This window comes from Gracilinanus agilis, chromosome 2, assembly GCF_016433145.1.
Source record: "Gracilinanus agilis isolate LMUSP501 chromosome 2, AgileGrace, whole genome shotgun sequence".
Taxonomy (NCBI): Eukaryota; Metazoa; Chordata; class Mammalia; order Didelphimorphia; family Didelphidae; genus Gracilinanus; species Gracilinanus agilis.
This window is the reverse complement of record NC_058131.1, coordinates 246,691,844-246,716,915: the sequence shown is the minus strand read 5'-3', so window position 1 is coordinate 246,716,915 and position 25,072 is coordinate 246,691,844. Positions and strand designations below refer to the sequence as shown.

Sequence of the window (25,072 nt, the reverse complement as noted above, 5' to 3'; positions counted from 1 at the left end):
TTATAGTAATTCCAGAATCTACCCTTGCACATACTTAAATATACTTCATCCTACTCATACCATACTTGTCTGCCTACCTGCAAGGTGGCTGGGCACTTGCTTTAATCACCCACATTAATTTTCATAGTAGCTAAATGCCTACTCTTTAGTTTGAAAGGAAAATCATCTTGAGATATATAAACCACTTTGGGGATTTTTAACATTTTCAAATTTTTACCTTATGGCAAATTTTCACCCTTATGGCAAATTAACTCAGAGCCAGTGATGTAGCTGTGGGTTTCAAAAAGGGGTTAGGGAAGGGGAACCATCTGGAAAAGGAACCTAGTGGGTAAGGATGGGGAATGTTCTGCATTTATAGATTTCACTTCACTCTCCTATACTGAAAATGTCAGAAAAATAAAGTGATGTCAGTCACATCTCTGGTAAAACACAGTGCTTTGTTTTGTACCTCCATAATGTACTTATATCATTTTTATTACTATTCTGTTTTTACCTAGTAGATGGTTAGCTCCATGAGAGCAGGGACTATGTCTTATTTAATTAAACATTCTATCTTTACCCATACCTAGCATAGGACTGTATATTCTAGACCCTTTTGTCAGATGAATCAAAATGAAGGCACATGGGATTTGTTTGCTACAGCCTTGGAATTATTGAACATGAGAGGCAGAACATCCTAGAGATTTTACAGTTAAAGCCTCTATATTACACATAAGGAAATGAACTAAGATAAAGAAATCCAAAGAATCATAGAATTTAGTGTTATAAGGCTCAGTGAGATCATTTGGCAAAATGAAGGCCCAATAAAGTATTGTATATTATAGATCCTTAATGTTTGTCAAATGAGTCTATGCAATCAATTTGAAGGTGCATGGGACGTGTTTGTTATAGCCTTAGAATTATCATCAAACAATAGTTTCATAAAGCCCTTAGAAGTCATGTAGTTAACCATCCTACATTTATAGATAAGAAAACTGAGACTGAAGAGAAAGAAGTTCATAAAATCATAGAATTTTGTGTTCTAGGGCCCATAGAGACCACCTGGTATAATTCCATTAAATGAGAAAAAATTATGCCATAGGTTGGGTGAAGAGGATGCAAATCATTTCCATAATGTAATACAAACTAAGTTAGCAGCGCCTAATTCAAACTCAGATCTTTTGGTTCCATATCCAATGCACCTTCAATTATATAGTACTTCCTCTAATGACTTACCCAGTGTAGTTAGTCAGCAGGTTTTCTGTGATCTTGCTCTCACACTATGTATGATATACCTTGCTAATTAGCCGATTATTTGCTTGCTAGGCTAGGATGATCAGTGAACCACCAGATAAGCAAAAAGAATGCCAGTCTAATTCATCCCCGTTTACTTCTTCTGAAGGAGATGAATGGATCAAGGAAAGCATTTAAGCATATGAGCATTTATTTGCCAGGAAAATTAATGAATTTTCTTTTGATGCTGAAATTTTGTCCCCACCTTAAGCATGCAAGTGTAAATTTATGCCATGACAATTAGTCAGGCTTTGGAAAACAACCAGAAATATATTTGAGATGTTTTAGAGTGGGTGTGTGTTTCACATAAAATGTGCCCACTTCTGACTTTTCACACATGGGCAGACTAGCTTCCTTCTCACTACTGCCTCATCTGGACAGTGGTGACAGCAGCCACAGCAACCTAGCAGCACTAGTTGCTCAAGAGGTTGGGGGAAAAAACCCATTCCTGCCAGAGTTCCTGGAAATGCCATTCTTTCTAACTGTGACTCACAATAGGTCTAACCACACTGAGGGTAGGGCAGGAGGTGTGATTCTCATCTTGTAAAACTGTTTTCATTTATTTCTTTTTAGAGGGTTCTAAGGCACACATTGGGCTAACCCCAAACTTGGAATAAATTTGTACTTTGATAGATTTTTGGGGGTTCCTTTGGACAACTGATTTGCTATAACCTCTTCTTAAAGTACACTCATCAATTAGAAGGTCAGAATTTCCTCACTTATATCTCCTAGCATTCATTCATTGATTCATTCATTGATTCATTCATTCACTTTCTCATTTCCTATACCTCCCTCCTTTCTTGAACTTGGGATACTGGCTGTCACATGAGAAAAATTGCAACTATAACAATCATAGAAATAGTATCTAAAGATTGGTGTGATGCATTGGTTGACTCAAAGTTAGAAAGCCAGAGTTCCTTTTTTGAGAGAATCATAGAATCATACAACCTTGGAGATACAAAAATCCTCAGAAATTGTATAGTCAAACCTGTAACTGAACAAGACCTTGTCAGCACACCTAAGGTGTCATCTAGTTTTTGTTTGAAGACTTTCAGTGAGGAGAAACCTCCCTGTTCTGCACTTACCCACCAATCCATTCCCACTAGGTTGCCCATTCCACCTTTAGCTAGTTCTAACTATTTAGAAGTCCTTCAAGTCAGTATTGTCTTCTTTTCAACATCTAGCCAGTATTTCTAGTCCTGCCTTATTGTCCAAACAGAACAAATGTATAAATCACAGGACAGTCTTTTAGAATAGTAAGAAAGTTCTCAAGTCTTCTCTAAGGCTTGTATTCTCTAGGTTAAACTTTTTCAATTCTCAAAGACCCTCATTATCCTAGTTGCCTTCCTCTAGACACTTTCTGGATTGTGTCCTTCCTAAATTTTGCCATCTAGAACTTTACATAATACTCTAGATGTAGGCTGTTTGAGGCAGAATACAATGCTATTTTTACCTTCCTTGGACTGGACCCTATGCTTCAGTTCATGTAATTAAGATTACATTGACTTTCTTGGTAGCCGTTTTGCATTACTGACAGGTTGCTTTTTTTTTTTCAGCTGCCTCTACCAAGAGACAGAAATGACTCATGTGTTTAATTTTTGCTGCTTAAAACACCTCTGGCAGACTCCTGGTTATTATTATCATCATTTTTGAAAAACCTTCTTCTCTCTTGGTATCAGTTCTGAGAAAGAAGAGAGTCAAGGGCTAGGTAGGCAACTGGGGTTAAGTGACTTGCCTTGGGTCATGACATCTAGAAAGTGTCTGAGATCCTTTACCATCATTGTTTCATTTGTTGTTTTTTTGCTAACACAAAAGAGATTCTGATCATTTGTTTTTTAGGAGAAGCAATGATCTGGAAGTTCCCACTGTTATTTTTCTTACCTGTAAAATGAGGAGACAAGACTACAAAGTTTTCCAAAGTCCCTTCCAGTTCTATATTCTGGGTCTCTAAAGATGAAAAAAAGCATACGTTTACTAACCTTTTACAATTTACAAAGCGCTTCTGTGAAGTAAACATTAGCATTGGCTATTTTAAAGAGAAAGAAATGGAGGCTCAAGAAGAAGTAACTTGTCTGTTGTAGTAAGTAAGCTAGAAAGGAGAGAACCTGTGGACTTAAACCCAAATCATTTGAGTCCAGATAATATATTCTTCCCATTATGCCATTCTATCTTTTTAGGTCAGTGGCTTAGGGACAGAATGTCTGATGGAGCTTTTATTGAATTCATTTTCCATTTCTACTTAAAGAAAACCCAGTAGAAGGAGGGGAACAAATGGTGGTGTTTTTGATGGAAAATATTTGAGTTCATATATGATGAAAACTTCATAAGAAACAAAACCATAGACATTATATTGTCAGGAAGAGATCAACTTCTGGGTCATCAGTGTTCCAAGGTCAAAGCTCTGAGAATCACTGGCTAAATTGAGTGCCACATCAGTGAAAGTCTGGGTGAAACTCCAAACTTGGAGTTTTTTCCATGGCTAATATCAACATCCACATTCCAAAGAAGCTTTCTAGAAAGGATCAAAAATATGTTGCCTTTCTATAAACATCTGTTACTAATTTGCTTGTTCTCTATTTTCTTTTGGTGGATGGGAGGTAGTGGGGATGAGATGAGGCAGTCATGGGATTGGGAAAGAATAGAATAATTATCTTTTCTCAAATCCCACATTCAGTTTCCTCACATACAGATGAAGAAGGCAGAGAAGGTAATAATTCGAAGCTTCAGGGGGAAAAAACAACCCAGAAATGTCTTATAATTAATGAGATCATAAATAATCAACAATTATCAGGAATAGAAGAGGTAGCTGCAGACCCAAATGACTAATAATTATAGCATGTTAGAATTGGAAGGAACTTCCAGCTTATCTAGTACAATCCTATTTAGCTTGTAAATGGGTGAATTTAGTCCCAAAGAAACGAAGTGACTTGTTCAGGGTCAGATGAGTAGCACTTTGATTCCAGGCCTTCTGATTTTAATTCTTGTTCTCTTTCCATTGTACATGATTCTGAATAGAGTTCTGATAGGAAAGCTTCTTCGGGCTTTACATTTTCTGTTAGACTTATTTATCTTCCATGATGGGCAGGGAACTTTTCTCTAAACCAAATGAAACAGTTTCTTTCTAACGTTTAGAAAGATCATCTTCCTTCCCCACCCCCAATGCCCATCTCCTCTCCTCCAGTGCTGTTTGATAATTTTGAAGCAAATGAAAGATCATGTGTCCCTTTAATCAGTTTCATTCAGTTTCCATTATTTCCTCTATTTTACAGTAAATTTCCTTGCAGAAATCAATGTTGTGAATGTGATGTGTGGTACAGTAATAATGATGCTTGAAAAAGAGCCTGTTTAAAATGTATCATCTTTCAACAGTTAATTTTTCTCCTAATCTGGGTTTTGAATCTTTGAGGTTTGACTTTTGTCTCTTAAGCATGAAATAAATTAGAAGCAACCAGGTATGTTAGGAGTATCAAAGGCTCATATGCATGTGTGTGTGTGTGTGTGTGTGCATGTGTGTGTGTGTGTGTGTGTGTGTGTGTGTGTATGTAAAGAAAACAAATCTAGATATTTTGTACTATTAGAGCTAATCATCCTCTTGCATTTCTTTTCTTCAAACTGTAATTCTTGAGCTCTGGATCCTATTGAGATGCAGTGGATCAAGCTGGAAAGATCTTTGGGCTTGGATTTGGAGGAGTCCTGGGGGCAAATTTCAGCTCAGCCAGACACTTCATAGTTAACCATTTCTTTTCTCTGAGGCTCAGTTTCCTCAACTTTAAAGCAGGGGTGAAAATAACATAAATAATATCGAATCCATAGGTTTGTTGAGAACGAAAGGCTTTATAAACCTGAAATCACTCTATCCTATGTATATTATTATTTTCTACTTCTTGTTCATTATCCCCCTTCAATGACATGACCACCCTAGAAAGGAAAACATTAGCCCAGCCATGGGCAGATGGGCCACAGGCTTAAGAGTTTAGCAAATATGAATTGTGCTTCAGGTGAGTGGGTGGAGATCAATAAACTCATCCCACAATAGGGAGGGGAATATTTACTTGGCTGTACATGCATTGTAAGCTAGGTGAGTGATTGCAAGAAAGTTGTTTTGTTTTAGGGGAGGAGAACATGCAGAAGCTTTGTTTTTCCTCTTTCTGCTGATCACTATGGTTACTCAGAGCCAGGATTGTGTTGGCTGGTTGGTTCATTAATTAAATAAGGTAGTGGAACTTCAAGAAATCCATGAGCCTGAGGTAACTTTAGGAGGCTAGGGCCTTTGAAACCTCCCAAACAATAAAATTAGTAGCGATTTTAACAACAGCAATATAACATATTTATATAGGAGTTGACAGTTTACAAAGCGCTTTCTGTAACAAGTCCCAACTCGAATCCCATCTTTGACAGAAAGTCTTTCCTGATCCCTCTTAATTTTATTGCCTTCCTTCAGTTAATTATTTCCTATTTACCCTTTATATAGCTTATCTTGCATTTGTTTTTTTTTTTTACTTGTTGCCTCCCTAATTAGATTGTAAGCTCCTTAGGGGAGGGACTATCTTTTGTCTCTCTCTTTTTTTTTATTCACAGTGTTTGGCACATAATAGACTCTTCTGAAATGTTTCTTCATTGATTTACTGATTGTAATATACTTTTGGTCAAGGGTATGAGTATGAAGAATTTCATTTCACAGATGAGGGGACTGAGGTTTAGAGAACTAAAATGACCTGTCCTAGGTCACACAGCCATTGAGTCACAGTAGAGACTCAAAGTGACTCAAATGCCAATGCCATTATTGCCAATACTAAGGCCTCTTGCCTCTGAACTTCTTATGTTTAGAGCATGTCAGAGTAGGAAGCTATCCCAGAGATACTCTTCTTTCTAGGAAGGAACAGATTGGCCTACAAAGGTCTTCCATCTCTGGGAAACAAAATTCTTCTGTATGTTGCAAATCATGTATGTAGTGCTAGAAGGGGCCTTAGAGGCCATGCAGTCCCACCCTTTCCCTTTGAGGTTGAGGAACTAAGGCCAGAAGAAATGACATGATTTTCAAAGGGACACTCACGTAGTAAAGTAAGAGAGCTGCCATTCTTTTGAGGTCTTTTGAGTCCAAACCCAGCGTTATTCCCCACACCATACTGTCTCAGTGGATCTGACTATGGCTGGTTAGCACAGCTGGTTAGAGAGCTATGCTAATGGTATTGGGATCTTGTGGACAGTCTTAATGGAGGCTTATTTATTGCTCTAACCACAGATTTTGGAAACCTAGAGTCTCAAAAATGTGAGAACTTGCCCATCAGTCAAGTGCATATGTCTAAAATTGTCCTTAGGTGTTAGAGGTGAAATAAGAGAATAAGATATACTTTCTGCTCTTAGGGACTATCCCATCTAAGACAATTAATGCATTTGGAACTATTAGAAAAAAAAGTTAAATTGTGTCGTTTTATTGCCAATAAAATGAGGGGGAGGCTTTTCAGAGAAAAGTAGAAATCATCAAAGGATGATGTAATTGAAAAATTTCTGGAGAAAATGAGACAAACGAAGGAATTAAAGATGGCTAGATTTGCATGAGTAGAAGGGAGCAAGAAAGGCATTTCAAATGGAAGGAACAGTATAAACAAAGGCATGAGAACCAACATAACTGTGGTACAAAGTGAGAACCATAATAATGATGATGATGGTGATGATAACAACAATAACAAAAACAGCTAGCATTTATATAACATTTCAAGGTTTGAAAAGCACTTTACAAATATTATCTGTTTATTCTGACCACAACTCTATAAGGTAGATGCTATTGTTATCTCTCATTTTACAGATAAAACTGAGGCAGTGTTTGAAGGAGGATTTGAATTTTGATCTTCCTAATTCCAGGCTCAGCATTTTGTTCATTGCTTCCCCTCCTGAAACAGATGATACTTGTTGAGGAGGCAGAAGCGAGATGGGGCAATTTTGTGGAAAAGTTGGAGTCAGAATGCCTGAGTTTTAATCTTGACTCTGTTATTTGCTACCTATGGGTCCTTGTACAAGTCAGTTACATGCTATAGAACTCAGTTTCCTCATCTGTAAAATGAGAGAAAGGCCAACTAGCTCTGAATCTAGCAATGCTAGGAAAACAACATGTTGGTCATGGTTAGTCTCATCTTCTCCACTTATAAAGCACTTGGTTACTTTTGAAATGGTTTCTCTTCCCCTTGTTTCTGTGGTCTACCCTTTTATTCCATCTGTGGAGCAGGAAGATGGTAGTCTTCCAGGTAATGGTTTAGGACTTTAGGGAAATTTGTAGATATGCCTTAAAACAATGTAGCCTTCATATTGCTAAGTCTGGGACCCATCTGGGAGGAGATCCAATGTCCAAGGGACTTTCTTAGGGATATGTCTAGGCTCTTAGCATTTCTGCCTTTGAGACTAGAATTCCCTTTGCTAAATGAATCATTCAGATATTATGGGGATGAGAAGGGAGGCAGATTTTGGCTCCAATATTTAGAGTGGCACTGATACTTTAAACTATTTATTAAAAACATTGTGTCCTGCCTGAATTACAGAGAAAGCAAAAGCAACAGAAGCATAGAAAAACCTTTGGTTATTCTTAGGTTTCATCTATAGTGGATCTTCAGCCATCATTTAGTTCAAAAGGAAGATAGGTTTAGTGCTTTTGATTAATCCAGCATTTCCTATGTGAGATGGGAATGCCCTAAAGAGTTCTTTATAGTTTATTTGGAGGTCTTTGAAGCCCAAAGAGGTTCCTAGAAGATGGAGAAAGGAAGCAGGGAGATAGCAAAGATAATTCTGAAGGGCTATAGGAGGTTTGGGAAGAGCAACTAGGTGGTACAATGGATAGAGAACTGGACCTGAAGTCAGGAAGACTCATCTTCATGAGTTCAAATGTAGCCTTAGACTGGCCGTGTGACTCTGGACAAATTGCTTAACCCTGTTTGCTTCAGGTTCCTTATCAATAAAATGAGCTAGAGAGGGAAATGGCAAACCACTGTAGTATCTGTGCCAAGAAAACCCAGAGTTTCAGACATGACTGAAACAACTGAATAACAACAACATAGAAGTTCTGAACATTGACACACGGGATAGTAGATGATGTGACAGTAAAATTGCATTTGGAAGGGAAGGAGAAACTCAGGTATTATGTGGAAAAGAAGTTTATTAAGATCTTCCCAGTGCTAAAAAATCTTCTGTCAGAATGTTTGGGAACCTGGGGATTAAGATCATTCTGTCTCACATTCTCATCTCTTTGGGCTCTGGTTTGCCTGGGGAGAAAATAAGGAATGTTTAAAGAATTTGTCTGAGAGGCCTCAACAGTGGAACTTTCTTATTTCTAATTCTGGTTGTGAAGTGAATCATCTCTTCCTTGATATGGGTCAAGTTTGTCAATACTTGGATAAGCTTCCAGCCAATGAGAAGGAGGCATGATGTATAGTGAGCGTGGGATTGGTACAATGATGGGGGCCATAAAGAGAGAACTAACTCTTCCAAGAAGAATCTGCTACCTATCAAGAGCTGAGGAACTTGCAGGGGGTAGGAGTGAGCAGAAGTGGGTAGAATGACGGGAAGATTTTAATTTTCATTTATGTAACAGTTATTATGTTTTCATTCAGATTTGGACCCTTGGTTGTCTCTTCTGTTTAGATATGGAAAGTTATCACCTTTGCTTTGAGGGATTTATTGAGACCAATGTCCCCTCCATCCCCCTTTCCCTCTGATGTTATTGGATATATTGTATTTCTTGGCCAAGAGGCCCATGACATGGTGAATTACAGACAGCAAAATAATAATGCTCCCATTAATAGGCTGACATAGAGCAATACGCATTAGCATGAGTATTTCTTTAACATTTGTGTTGCTGCCTTATGTCGGTGACTGTTGCTATTGAAAGTAAACACCCCAACTGGTTAAATCAACAATGTCTTATTTATTCAAAGCTCATAAAACACTAGTAGCTGTAAGTCTTTTTGAAGACTTTATGAAGTGCCAGGCCCTGGGGGAGGAGAGAAACTGTGAAAATCTTGAAGGTAGTAACTTTGAGTGTCTTTACCATTAGGAGAAGGGAGAAAGATTAATTAATTTTTGCAGAAGAAAGAGATGACCCTAGTTGGATAAGTGGACCACTAATTCTGTATGCTTGGTTGCTTTTGACCTTTAGATGTTTATCTAACTGATGAACACCAGTTTGGACAAGAAGTTCAATGATAATTTGGATAGACTAAGATTAAGAAATAATTGAGAAAGGCTGAATTTGCTGACATCTGTCAGCGGATCAGAGGAAGTGAGCCTGTGAAGGCAGTGAAGAACAGTACCATAAAGTGTCTCCAGTGGTGTGTGTAGTTCCAATTAGTACTAATAGGTGCTATATGGTTGCATCAGAGAAAGAATTGGGCCCTAGTGATTGTAATATTGGATGATGTGTTGCTTTGCCCAGCTTTTCATCCCTCGTGACCCTAATTGGATATGAGTTTCATTTCAGTCATAAGCAATTGCTGTGCTCCTTTAGAAGGGGAAGAAGATGGCATACCCTGAAGTTCAACTCATTCTTCTTAACTTTATAGTACTGAACTAGGAGCTCAGAAGCCTGGTTCAACTTTCTGATGTTTCCATTAACCATCTGGGCAATCTTTGACAGGCTAATTCCCATCTCTGGGGCTCACTTTCCAGCATACTGCTCCCTCTGTTATCCCTACTCTCTTACTAGTATTCAATTTCTCCCTGTCTACTGTCTGTTCCTACTGCCTACAAACATATTCATGTCCCCACCCCATCTTTAAAACCACTCACTTGATCCATCTACCTCTACTAGATCACCTTATCATCTCCTTTTGTGGCTAAAACTCCTTGAGAAGGCTATTTGTAAATGAGGCCATAACTCCTTTTACTCTTACTCTTATTTTTTTATCTCTCTGAAATATATGACTTCCACTCTCAACATTCTACTGAAACTGTTCTCTCCAAAGTTACCAGTGATTTAAATACCTGTCCTTCTTGATCTTTGTGTGATCACCTTCTTCTTTTGACACTCTCTTCTCTCTAGGTTTTTAGGATACAATTCTCATTGTTATGATCCTACCTATTTGACCAATCTGCTTAGTTTCCTATGCTGGAACTTCATTCAGTCATCCCACTAATTGTGAGGATCCCCTAAAGTTTTGTGTTGAGCTTCTATTTTCTCTCTGTGCTATTTAATTTGGTATTCTCATTAACTCACAAGTGTTCAACTATCATCTTTATGCAGATAATTCCCAAATCTATTTGTGTAGCTTTAACCTCTCTCCTAATTTAAAGCCTCAAATCTCCAACTGCTTATTGAACATCTCAAACTAGATGTCACATAAACATCTTAAACTAAACATTAATCCTTCCTCCCAAGTTGTTCTGTCATTCTCAGTTCCCTATTACTCTTGGGGGAAACACCAGTCATCAAGGCTTACTATCTAGATATCATCTTTAGCTCTTCACTCTCTCATATCCAATCAGTTTTTGAATCGGCTCATTTCTACTTTTGTAACACTTCTTGAATATATTCCCTTCACTCTTCTGACAGTGTCATCACCCTGGTCATCTCATCACTTCATTCCCGCACTATTTCTATAGTCTTCTTGTTGGTTGCTATGCCAAAAGTCTCTCTTGACTCCAGTCCATCTTTTACTCAGCTATCAAATTGATTTTCCTGAAGTGGAATGTCTAACCATGTCATTCTTCTTCCCCAAGTCTATCAATTCTAGTAGCAATTTTCTTTTTTTTAAAAATTAATTAATTAATTAAAAATATTTTTTCCATGGTTATATGATTCATGTTCTTTTCCTCCCTTCTTTCCTCCTTTCCTGAACTGACATGCAGTTCCACTGGGTTATACATGTATCACTGTTCAAAACCTATTTCCATATTATTAATAGAGTGATCATTAGACAACATCCCCAATCATATCCCCACTGAACCATGTGATCAATCATGTTTTTCTTATGCATTTCTACTCCCACAGTTCTTTCTCTGGATGTGGATAGTGTTCTTTCTCATAAGTTTCTTTGGTTTGTCCTGGGTCATGTAAGAAAGAAAATTTAGGTATTTATAGATATATATTTTAATGTGTGGCCGCCAGGAATCAACAATTCAGGTTGATTCCGTAATTAAATCAGACCCAAGTCAGCATCGGATTGAGGAGTTTATTTACAATCTGGTAGGTAAAAAGTAGGAATAAAGAGAAAGGGAGAGGCTAGTCCAGGCTAAAGGCCTGGACGGAGAGAGAAGAAGGTTATAAAGCTTAATAAATGAAGCTGTAAGCCACAAGGCCCAACAACCAAATAGGCAGAGTTTAGAATTGGCCCAGCTAGGCCAAGGAAGTCAGCCTAACTTGCCCACTTGACAATATAGAGTGTAAGCTCTCTGTGGTCTCAGGAGATGCTTCTGCTCCCAGTTCGAGACGGCAACTACCCCCACAGGAAGTTCACTAACTTACTTAAAGAGATAGTGTCTTTCATCACTTCCTGTGGTCCACCTCTCATTCAAATGGACAAATGGCAGTTTCTACATTGATTTGGACTGCCCAAAGGGCAGTCCCTTATTCTTGATTTGTTACTTATTGTCATGTGTGGGTAACTCGTCTCCCCTCCCCACTAAGGGAGGTGAGAGTGACATCATTAGCACGCCTAGGTTGAGTGGATTTTTGACTATTAATGGGCTTGAGCTAATTCTATTTACACAGTCATTGCATTGCTGCTAGTAGAGAAGTCTGTTACATTCGATTGTGCCACAGTGTATCAGTCTCTGTGTACAATGTTCTTCTGGTTCTGCTTCTTTCACTCCGCATCCATTCTTGGAGGTCTTTCCAGTTCACATGGAATTCCTCCAGTTCATTATTCCTTTCAGCACAATAGTATTCCATCATCAACGAATACTACAATTTGTTCAGCCATTACCCAATCAAGAGATACCCTCTTATTTTCCAATTTTTTGTCTAGTGGCAATTTTCTGTTGATATTCTATTGCCTTTTGGGTTGAATGTAGGATCCTCTAGTTGTCTTTTAATTTCTCTATAACTTGGCTCTTTTCTGCCTTTTCACTCTTTTTTATACTTTACACTCTATTCCCTAGATAATCTCCAATCCAATGATAGTAGCCTCTTTGCTGTTCTGTTCTATTCCTGACAATGAGCATATCCTCTATGCCAGAAACTCTCTCTCATCTCATCTCCACCTTTTAGTTTACCTGGCTTCCCTTGTCTTCCTAAAAGAAGCCTTCCTAAGTCTTCCTTTATCTTAGTGCCTTCTCTTTGATATTATGTCCAGTTTACCCTGTATATATCTTGTTTGTACATAGCTATTTGCATTTTGACCCCCTCATTAGCCTGTGAGCTCACTGAAAGCAGGGACTTTTTTTTTCTGGTCTTTCCGTGTATCCCCAGAACTTGGCACAGGACCTGGAACATAGTAGGCACTTAATTTCTATTTCTCAGGCTGCTTATCTATAAAAGGTAAGAGTTGGACTAGATGGCTTTGAAAATCCATCCCAGTTCTTAAGTATATAAGTCCATGTCAGTGTAGTCATAGACTTGCCACAGTTACATACTAAAAATTAATTTTTGGATTTTAAGCCATTAAACCCTGAAAGGAGATTAAAAGGTAAGATAGTATCAAAAAACAGAGGTATGCTGTTTGGGGATGCATTCATGGTAATTCATATTTACAGGCCTTAACAGAACAGTTTCCCACCCAGTACTAATAGACCAAGTAGATCTTGTCCAAGATTTAGTTCCTGGCTTTGTGTGTGCCCTTGGATAAGTTACTTTATAGCAATGACTCAGTTTTTCCACCTGTAAAATGAGAATAATGGTATTTGGAATCTCCGTACCACAAAAGGGCATTGATCTTTGATATTATTGGATAAAAGTTTCTTTATCACTGAGAGTGCCATCTTTTCATTAGAAATACAATGTAACTGCATGCCAATCTTTAGAACTAGACCCTAATTTTCAGTGAATGCTGTTGATGTTTTCACTGCTAATAAATCTGAGTTTGTGGTCAATTCAATTATGAACTCATCAGAAAACGTGAATATTTAAAGAGAGGATTAATCATCCAGCCCATGTGGAAGAAATTAGCAGCTTCTGTGAAGAGACATTTTAATATATACTTTTAATTGGCAGTCACTTTGACCAGCTGTTGCAGTGTAGTCTCTGGGAACAATAAGAGAGCAGAATTTGGGAAGCGAAAAGCCGACAAACGAATAGTCCATGATTGATTTATTGCTGAAAAATGCTAAGTTGCATTTTTAAGACTAAGCTTTTGGCCCATTCCATGCCTACACAAGAGACTTTCATAATTCTGCCAACTGCTCACTTTTTAGAGAAGAGATTGTTTAAAATTGGCCCCAGCAACTATGAAGCAGAAAAGCAGCCTGATGTTGCAAAAAGAGCTGGGTTCTAGTCCTGGATATCTTACTAGCTATGTAATCTTCAGCAAATCACCTCACCTCTCTAGAACTCAATTTCTCCTCTGTCAAATAAGGAATATTGGGTTAGATGTTCCCTAAGGTCCCTTCTAGCTTATTCTGCTTTCTAACATTCCGTGTTTTTAGATCCCTTTGGACTGTAATGTTCTATGTTTTAAGGCCACTTTTGACTTTGTAGAATGGCAGCATTCTACATTTCATATTCCTTCCAGCTCTCACATTCTGTATGCTATGGAATCTTTGGCAGCATTGGAGGAGAGGACAGGTGGATTGGCATATGAAGGTAGGCTCCAAAACTCAGTGAAGCTTCTGTGCTGGCTGAAAAGTGGGGCCCTCTTGATGTAGACCTTCAAGATACTGACTTAAAAGGAACTGGCTCTCTGCCCAGATGCTTGGACTTTTGGGAGGAAATCAGAAGAGTTTAATTTTTACTCACTTGGGAGAAAAAAATTAAACAACTCCAACTCTTTTCTTGCCCACTTTCCAGAAGGAATTCTAGGGAAATAATTGACTTCTGTAACCTCATTTTCTTTACATCTAAAACATAGGCATTATGTTAGAATTAGTGATCTCTAAGATCATTTCCAGCACTAAATCTTCTTCTTGTTGTTGTTTTTAAACATTCTTTTCTGTGACTTGCTTTCTCCAAAAAGAGATGACCAAAATTTATAAAATAAGAATATTGTTCTAAGAGAATGTAAGAGCCTCTAGAGCAGAGTTTTCATTTTTGTTTTTGTAATTTCAGTACCCAGCACAAAATCAATATACATAATACCTGCTTGTTGAATTAAACTAAGACTACAGAGCAGGCTGTCTTTATTGATAATGCAATTTCTTTTATTTTTATCCTTAGCCCAAAGATCTGCACATGAACTGCCCATGGTTGAAAGGCAAGATATTGATAGCTGCCTGGTTTATGGAGGACAACAGATGATCCTCACTGGCCAGAATTTTACAGCAGAATCCAAAGTTGTATTTACTGAAAAGACAACAGGTAAGCAATATTTAAAATTATCTTTCTAGTCATTGAAAAAGGCTTTTTGAGAACATTTTTCTATGAAATAGAAAGAAAATCATAATCAGCAGAAAGAGGGCACTGAGGGGATAGTGGAAAAAGTTCATGAGCTGCTCCTGAGGTCCTTCCCTGGGCCTCAGTTTTATTTTCCTTAAACTGAGGAAGATAGGCTGGATGGATTTTAACATCATTTTCAACATCAGTATTCTATGATTCTATGAGATCTGAAGTCATGACAAAACTCTTAAGTTTTTTTTTTGTTGTTTTTTAGTAGAAATCTATAGATGTCAGAAGTGGTTTCTTCATTAAGTGACCCAATTCAAAAAACAAAAACGTTTACTTTCCATCTTAGCAGCAATACTGTGTATTAGTTTCAAGGCAGAGGATTGTTAAGGGCTAGGGAATGGGGATTAAGTGACTTGGTCACACAGGTAGGAAGTGTCTGAGGCCAGATTTGAACCTAGGACTGTTTGTCTCTAGGCCTGGCTTTCAATCCCCTGAGCCACCTAACTGCCCTTAGGTGATCTGATTCTTTGCTCATGGTTTCCAACTATTGGAAATGTGGTTGTGGTTGTGTTTCTCCCTCCAGGTAAAAAGGATAATTTCCTTGTGTTGAAAGATAATAAGACTTTTTAACTATACTACATATCCAACTAAATATTTTCCATTTTTATTTTGACCTTAGAAAGATTGACGACACAAACACAAGTTAGTTTTAGAGTTTGTTTTTCCTTGAGACCCTCTATCTCAAACAGGATGGAAGTGCAGTGACTTCTCATGGACCCAATGTGCCAAAATTCAGCATGAAAGTTTTAACCTGTTCTATTTTTCTGACATAGGCTAATTTTGCCCTTCCTCAGGCAGCCTGGTGGTTCTCCACAGCCAGAAACTTACCACATTGGTGCTGTTATTAGTGAGAACATGAGATGAGCTTTCATCCATATCCTAGTGCAGAACTCTTGAACTCAGCCTTCCCAGGAGCAATATGGACTACAGGCACACTACCATGCTTGGCTTGGTTTAGAGTTTATATGGTGCTTTTTATATACATTGCCTCATTTAATTCTCACAAAACCTTATGAGGAGGTAAGGTAGATTTTGTTTATGCCCATTTTACACATGGGAAGCTAAGAGAAGTATGGTAGCTTGTCCACTTTCACACAACACTGACTTGAACCAATCCAGGCCACCATATTATTATATGTGAATAGAGAGACCAATCGCAGCATTTGGCTGTTCCCTATCTAAGCCTTCTCATTCCATTTGACTTTTGTCCATGCTCTTTTAAATCTCAGCACAGAGAATCTGTCAATTGAGCTCTAATAGAGTTCTTCCCCTAGGCATGGCTATAGCCCTTGGGTATTTCTTGAATAATGATGCAAAAATTTAGGTTGACCCTTTGCTGCTTGGTCTGGTAACATGACCAGTCCACATATCTTTGATACAACTTTGTGCATGAAAACCATCGGGTCCAATATTTGATGGCCTACTTATACTGACAACATCTTTCTCCAGTTTTGCTCACCTGGAACTCTGACTTTTTAGAGGTCTTATTAGCTTTTCAGGTTTGTAATCACATGGAATAACCAAAAGAATATTGGTGTTAAAAAAGATGGGACTAGGGGACAACTAGGTGACTCAGTGGATTGAGAGCCAGGCCCAGAGATGGGAGGTCCTGAGTTCAAATCTGGAACTAGATACTTCCTACTTGTGTGATTCTGGGCAAGTCACTTAACCCCCATTGCCTACCCCTTACTGCTCTTCTGTCTTGGATTCAATATACAGTATTGATTCTAAGATGGAAGGGAAGGGTTTAAAAAAAAAAAGATGGAACTTTCTGTTAGGTAGCACTCTGTGATAATTCAAAAAGATGCACAATTTCCTTTTTTTTTTTTTAAAACCATTACTTTCTGTCTTAGTACTGGATCCAAGACAGGATAGAGCAGCAACAGCTAAGTAGTCAGACTTGCCCAGATTTACAGAGATAGGAAGTGTCTGAAGCCAAATTTGAACCCAAGTTCTCCTAGCTCCAAGCCTGGCATTCTGTCCACTGTGCTACTTAGCTGCCCCCGGTGCATAGCTTCCTAAACAAAATCTAACCTATTTTCTTCCTTTTATTCAGTTCTGAACTCAGTTTCATTTCTTCATTTGCAACTTAAGCATTGATGGACTAACTCAAAGATTTGTCCTTTAGACTGAATGCTATGACGATTTGGGCAATATGTGTTCTTCAGTCCACTTGACTTTTCTTGTGTGTTTCATTAGTTCATTTTATTTTGAGAGGCCATGAATCTCATTGCATTGAGGAATCCTTGTAGTGTTTGAAGGATTATTTTAATCACAGCATCATTCATGAACATGTTGAGAATCTCATCATTTATACCAGAGGTATCAAACTCTTGGCATATAGTTTGACACCATTGCTTTATACTATGAAGAATTAGAATGGAAGAATGGTACCCTATAAAATCACCTTGGCATTTGGACTCTTCATAGGAAAACCTTCATTATGGTAGCAAACTCCTTTGGGAAGAATGTCTCTCATTTTATGCCTTGCCTTATTTTAAATTAGAGGTTTATTGAACATACTTATCGCTGGTTTTGTCCTATTTGAGGAATCTTGAATGATCTTAAATATATTCACAAAAAACACCTTGCTTGAGGAGAAGTTTTAAGCTTTTATTCTATGAATTCAAATCCCTTTTCATAACTGACAATAATAGCTCAAAAGGGTCTTGTATGCTTTCATCTCTCAGTTATCTGACTATAAAGATATGGCACAATACAAAAATGCTATATCATTAATATTATTATTATGTGGTGTGTTGAAAGAAACTGTCTAGGAAAGACTGCTTATTTCCTTCTTATATTTTCATTAAGGCTGCCCTTCATATGGGCATAGCCATTTTCATGAATATTTTATACAGCTTAGGAAGTAGAACTATAAACTAATAATTGCTGATTTTTTTTTCAGTCAGATGCTGGAGAGCCAATGATCAAACATATGCAGTAGAAAGATTATTTTAGCAGCTGTGTGAAGGATATATTAGGGATAGAGACTAGATCTTGGAGATGATTTAGAAGGCTACTATAATCATCCAGAGGTAGTAAAGACTTTTTTTTTTTTTTTTTTTGCAGTAGGAGTAGATAAGAGAGGACAGTTGGAAGGAGTCTCATTAATATTAGTAACTAATTGGATATGGGATGCGAGTAAGAGGGAAGATTTGAAGATAAACTCAATGTTTTGAGCCTCAGTGCCTGGGAAGTAGGTGGTACCAAGAACCAAAGTGTGGAAATTGAGAGGAGGGGTCGATTTGGGGTGGGAGAGACAAATGAGCTCAGTTTGGGGCATATTGATTTTGGGGTCTTGGAGGAATAACCAGGTGGAGCCATTCTGCAAACATAAGTAGGTGTGAGGACTGAAGCAATGGAAAATATGGTGGAATAAGCAAAGTGAGACCAGAATAGGGAAGGTCCTGCAAGCCAGGCTTTTAGGAAGTTGGACTTCCTGTTGGGTATGGTAAATTCTTAGGTAGGCAAAGCTATGATGAATGGCAGATGATATATTTCTAGTACTGTAAGACTGGTCTTCTTTGCTTTTGAGTGTTTTTTTTTTTTCTTTAGTAACTTAATTTTTAACAGTCTTCTTGACAAAGCAAACAGACCTGTTATAGTTACTGATTTTCCTGGATATCTCCTTAGGAGTTTTTCCCCCCTGTATCAACTTTCACATTTACAAATGTACCTCTTTCTATTCTTCAGTCACACATAACTTTTGGGTGAAGAAGGTTGTTTTTTAAATTGCCAAGCTAATGGGCTTGGCCTGAAGGAGCCTTTCAGAATGAAAATAGATTTTGTTTTTTGATAGAAATGACTATCAGCGTGGCATGATTACTTGGCTTTAATCCTTTCTGGTGTGAAGGATGCTTTTTCTTGGACTTTAGAGATTTTGATTGAATACTCTAAGTGAATGAATAATGATTTTGGAAGTAATAGTACTAAAAATTTCAAATGGTAATGGAGGCTGTGTTAAATGAAGGTTTTCTGCTATAGGACCCATTTCTGCTACAGGAACCAAGATCATTTTCTAGTATATTTATATCCACAATTGCAAAAATTTTCATTACATAATCATCTGAAATTTGTCTACTGTCTTTAAATCCTTTAATACTATATAATTGACCAATATTGGACCTTGCTTCATTTTTAGCTGCTCATGCATTCATGAAAGTATATACTAAGTGCTTTGTAAACCTTAAAGAACTACACAAATGCTAGCCATTATTATTATACAAAATAGAATGTAAGGGTATAATAGATATGAACAAGGTTCTATGATTCTTCATAATAGTGAGAAGCCACTCTCAGCTCAGAAGAATTAAAGAAAGTTTCATGGAGGACACTCCCTATCAAAATTATTTTTTAAAAAAAATCTATTTGCTTTCTTCTTGCATGTGGGCATATTTCTATTGATAGAATGTAAGTTTCTTGAAGGCAAGACTTAAAATTTGTCATTTTGGTCTTTATTTCCCTAGCACCTGACACAGTGCACATGGTAGGAGCTTAATAAATGCTGATTGATACATTGATTGAGGAGGTGGGATTTGATTTGTGATTTAGGAGGACTTTTTTCAGTCATCTCTTAGGTTTTCTGTGCTTCTCTTCTCTTTCTTAAAAAAACAAACAAACACCCCCCCCCCCTTACTTTCCATGTTAGAATCAGTACTATGTATTGGTTCCAAAACAGAAAAGTGGTAAGGGCTAGGTAATGAGGGTTAATAATTTGCCCAGGGTCACATAGATAAGAAGTTTCTGAAGCCAGATTTGAACTTAGGACCTTTGGTTTCTTGGCCTGGCTCTCAATATACTGAGCCACCTAGCTGTCCCCTGTGCTTCTCTTTTCTTAGCTTTAAAAGATATTTCTAGTTTTTACCTGCTGCAGTTAGCATTGAGATCGATATGTTACAGTAAATATGTGGCATAAGCCTTGCAGCTGCTTCATTCACAGATGGGCATGTCAAGGCCTGTCTCATTAATTTTAAAATCATGAAGTTGATAACTGAATGAAGGTCTTAACTCTGGGATAGAGCATTCCAAACAGAATCCTAAAGTCACTATACCTAGAAAGACTGGAAAACATAGTCCTGGGCTTAAAGCAACATTAACATCCTGGGATGGAGCTTGAGCCATTTCAGGAAATCTAGACTATTTACCATTTGGCTTCAAAGAGAATGCAGGGAATTGACCCTGCAGGGGCCCCATGACACATGTCTAATGGAGCCAGCCCAGTGTGTAGAACATGAAACAGTGTGTATGTGTTGGAGTGACTGCCACATAAAAGGATTAGGGGACTCCTCTTCCACTGGGGCAGCATTCCAGTCTTTGAAAAGTGACAATATCAAATCCACTGTTGAAGAGCAGTCAATAAAAAGGCAAAACAGGCATGAGCAGCCAACCTCTCCCTAGAGGCTTCTATTGATTTCCTTCTGTTTAACAGTACCCTTAATCCTTTCCATGTGCCCATTGCAGTGAGCTGGAACTTTCTCATGCAAATACAGGCAAGTACAGTGAGTGCCAACCTAGGATATTAGATTGAGGACTCAATTACAATCACTGAATTGTCACCAAAATGACTCTTCCTCTCCTCCCTACCCCCTGCCTTCCAGTCTATATCTTGGGCTGCTGCCAGCATAATCTTGCTTATGCACAGATTCTGGTCATGCTGCTCTTCTTCCCAAAGATTTTCAGTGATTTTTAAAAATTATTTCATAGCTTTGTTTCAATCACAAAACATTCACTTAAGTTCATTTCCAGGAAAAATGGCTCCTTCTACTTCATCATCCTTCAACTTTATCTTGACTTTATTTCGTTGTTTTCATTTTTAACATAAGCAATTTGATGAGTCAGTCATCTTGGTGTTCAAACTGTGTCCCTCATATGTCCCTTGCCTCTTTATTAAAAGAAAGGGATAATATGTCATGATGAAAATGTTTGGTATTTTTCATTCCACCTACAATCTATTATAATAGTGTTGTAATGCAAGCATTTAGTTAAGAAAAAAGGTAAGAAAAAACTAATGTTTTTTCTTTTAAAAATCCAAGCTGGGGCAGCTGGGTAGCTCAGTGGATTGAGAGTCAGACCTAGATACGGGAGATCCTAGGTTCAAATCTGGCCTCAGACACTTCCCAGCTGTGTGACCCTGGGCAAGTCACTTGACCCCCATTGCCCACCCTTACCACTTTTCCACCTAAAAGCCAATACACAGAAGTTAAGGGTTTAAAAAAAAATCCAAGCCTACAGTAAGGGTATTTTTCTGTCAACATGCAAGGATTCACAATGACCTCTTGCTTTTTTTTTTCTAACTCATAAATGCTTTTTAAAATCAGTAGTACAAGTAAATAGGAAGTGGGTTAAAAAAAACCCTTAGGTTCCTATGGTGAGCATTTTTGATATAGCTAACAACTGAAGTGTTATGTCATATGAAATTCCAATCAGTGAATGCAATGAATCTTTTATAGGTTATTTTATGACCTTGTTATTTGAGAGTAACTGAGCTATTATTGTCACTATCCAAATCCTTAGTGTATTAAAAAGTGGTAATAGTTACTATTAATCAATTTCAGCTCCTTTTTAGGGCCTTTAAAAGTATATTCTTAGGTATAGTTCTCAATCATAGAAACATAGCTATGACAGACATCCAAATACAAAATGCTCAATTTTTTTTTGCTCATTAAAATTAAAAATATGGTCAACATACCATTTATTTGTTATCATTATACCAAGTAATGTTTATACTCCTTTGCCTGGCATTCAAGGTCTTCTGTAGTACTATCCTGTGTTCTACCACTAAGTCATAGTATTCCCTTTGGTGAATTCTATGCATTAACCAAACTGGCCTGCCCTGGTCCCTGAGGATGTTCTCTGACCTTTGTGTCTTTATTCCTTTGGTTTTCTTGATTCAGTGAGGGCCTGATGGATGTGAGATAACATAATGTAGCATACTCAACCAGTATCATTGCATGATTTCTTTCAACCATTTGGCAGCAGGTGAGTTTGAATAGAAGTAGATGGTGGAAGTAATTCAGGATCTTGGCCAGGAATGAACAGCAACAGGAAAAAAAGGGAGTGAGGAACTTTGAAGATGAGGGAATGAAGGAAAGTGAAGTCAAAGCAGGGGTCAAACTTGAGAAAATACTGAAGGGCATAAGGGATAGGAGATGAATATGAAAATAAAGAATAAATTTAGGAAGGGCACAGGGAGAGGTAGAATTGTAGGAGGTTATGGTCAGGCAGAAGAAATCAGAATTTTTTATGAAGGAAGAGGAACATTTCTGGAGAATGTTGAGATTAAGGGTGTACTCATCCTTGTGCATGGCTGAAGCAGAGTGGTGGAGTAAGTCATGAGATATGAGGAAACTGAAGAAGTAGGAGGTTAGGATGTTTAAAAGAGTAAATGAACGTTTAAATCCTTTGATATAAAGGCAGTAATTTGAGAGAAGAGGGAAAATTTGAGGCAGGTTCTCAACTCTTAAAAAAACCCAACAAACTAAGAAAAATGACCAACATGATCTTTGTAAGTGAAAAGATGTTAGTCAGATGAACTTCAGAGGAGGAGAAAGTGTTGAATGTTGAAGGCAAAAGAAGAATCTGAAAGGAAGGAGTATTCCAGCTTCCTGACTAATGTATTGAAGGATGTGAGAGATGGAACATCCTATATTGGAATTACTAGGGATATAGTACCATGTTGGGTAAGTTAAGTCTTTGTTGAAAGCAGTTAGGTAGAAAGAATATGAGGAGGTGATCAAAAGGGAAGTTATGGAATTTTGTAATTCATTTTTTAATTTATTATAATACAAGGTGGTATAGAGCTAGCACGGGAAATGTGTGAGATAGGATGGATGAAGAATCTCTCCTCATTTCCATTAAGCCAAAGTCTGTCTTCTAGGATTTTGTTGTTATTATTGATCCTGGTTCCACCCTCTTGGCCCAAGCTTTCCCCCCCTTTCAATATTTGAAGAGGATATGGACTTGCTAAGTCAGCATGATATATCTAAAAGAGGACTGAATTTGGAGTCAGAAGACCTGCATTCTTATCTTGGCTCTGCCATTTCCTTCCTGTGTGAACCTGGGCAAGTCATCTCTGTTCTCTAGATCTCCTTGTAAGTAAAACTAAGGAATCAGATTGATGACCTCTAGACTCTCTTCTAGCTCTAAGGTCTATGATCTAATGGAAGGTCTGATAGTTTTCAAATTTGCCCTTTTATCTCCATTTTCACTAGCATCACCATAGTGTAGATCTCACCATCTCATGCTAGAATTACTACAGTAGCTTTAAGGTAATGATGTCTGACAGAGTTAGGCTTTGGGTTCTTCCTATCTCCTGACCAACCAAACAGAACCCAACAGACCTCTGACTATCTATTCTCCAGCAAGGCAGTCTTCCAAACAGAATTCACAAGGCAAGTTGCTGCAAGCTGAGATGAGAGCTGGCCATGTTTTCTTATCAATGATGTTTTATTTATAAGTCAAAAAATGCTGGGGACTTATCTCCTGAAATGACAATGTCAAGGAACTGGTTTATCCCCCAGGCTATGGTAAGCTACTGCCATTGAGCATGAGGATTTTATAAAATACAGTCTGCCACACTTTTGCCTAACTCCTGAATGGCGAAATGGCTAAATTAGTGGATGTGGAGTCATGAAGACCTGAGTCTGAATCTTACCTTGGACACTTAGCAGTTACATGAAATTGGGCAAGTTATTTAAGCCCTCTCAGATACCTCAGTTTCCATTACTGCAAAATTCAGGTAATTATAGCACTTCCTTGTGCATTGTACATTGTGAAAATAATATAATAATTAAGGTTTGCAAATGCTTTACATGTATTAACTCATTTGATTCTCCTGCCAATCCTGTGAGGTAATAGTATTCACATTTTACATATGAGGAGCCAGACAACTAGAGGTGTGAGATCATAGGATGATAGGTTGGGAGGACATAAAATCTAACCCTCATATTCAACAGATGAAGAAATTGAGAGGCAACAAGATTAAAGGACTTGTCTGAGGTCTTACAGTTAGTGTATTTTAGAGGTAAGACTGGAACTTAGGCCTTCTTGACTCTAAGGCCAGATCTCTATCCATTACTTGATGCCACCTATCATCATCATCATCATCATCATCATCATCATCATCATCATCATCATTTTAAACAGCAATAATACCAGCAACATAGAAATAATGGAAATGAGTGGATCTGGCACATGGTATATGTGATTCAAGGGCAACAGGGATTAGATACCTAGAGAAAGATAGTACTACTTCTGTTTCTAACTGCTAAAACTAGTTACAGACTCAAAGTAATTCAATTCTGAGAAATGAAAAGTGTTACAAATTGGGCTACTTCCTCATTGCTTGGGAAGTGGGAATGGGTTTCTATTGACGGATATTGCTTGGACACTGTATCAGAATTGTCTTATTGGTATTAAGGTATCATGGGCATCATTAAAGTTGTGCCATTGAAAAAGAGTATGGAAAGGGAATAAATGACTTTATTGAGCTTAGGACTCTTTAAGCCTCAGGATCTCAAACCTAAGAACCTGGACTAAGTGGAAAAGAATGCTAGTCAAGAGACCTGACTTCTAGCTCCCTTTTTGCTGACCACTAGTTGTTAGTCTTTAACCTCATGGACCCGTACTTTCCTCATTTCTAAAATATGCATAAAAATACTTCCTCATCTCATAGGTTGTTGAGCTCCTATCCAAATCAGCTATTATTGTTATGATGATGAAACCCTTTTTCTTTTTGTTCAGAGGCAGGTTAGTTGGTCTGGTGGACAGAACACTTGAGATACTAGCTGTTGTGATCCCAGAGAAATAATTTACCTTCTGTTTGTCTTTGTTTCCCCATCTGTAAAATGAGAATAAGAGTACCTACAGGCAGTGTGGTGGATAGAATGCTGAGTCTGGAGTTTTCATGAGTTCCTGGCCTCAGACACTTATGAGCTATATCACTCTGGGCAAGTTATTTAACCCTTTTTGCCTGAAGAAGGAAATCTCAAACCACTCCAGTATCTTTGCCAAGAAAATCCGAAAATATTTCATGGAAAGTTGGTTACAACTGAAAAATGACTGAGTGCCTACCTCTCTAAGAAAACAACTGATTCAGTGAGTGAATCTGACAATCCATATAACATTCTATTCTGGTAGTTTCTCTGCTAGGAAGAGGGAGAAATGTTTCCTCATTTATTCTCTTGGTCCTTAATTAGTTTTTTTAATTCCTCAGGGTTGAAATTTTTTTAATTAATGATATTTCATTTGGATTATTGGGGTCATAGTAGAGATTGTTCT

The 25,072-nt window shown here is 37.8% G+C and overlaps 1 protein-coding gene across 1 annotated transcript in view; it reads left to right on the top strand.

Annotated features, from left to right (window-relative positions):
* NFATC2 (nuclear factor of activated T cells 2) overlaps window positions 1-25,072 on the top strand; it is a 160,782-nt gene that overhangs the window by 56,612 nt on the left and 79,098 nt on the right. The window contains exon 5 of the mRNA XM_044663831.1: window positions 14,564-14,704. Within this exon, the coding sequence (XP_044519766.1) occupies window positions 14,564-14,704 (141 nt within the window). The remainder of the gene's footprint in view (window positions 1-14,563; window positions 14,705-25,072) is intronic.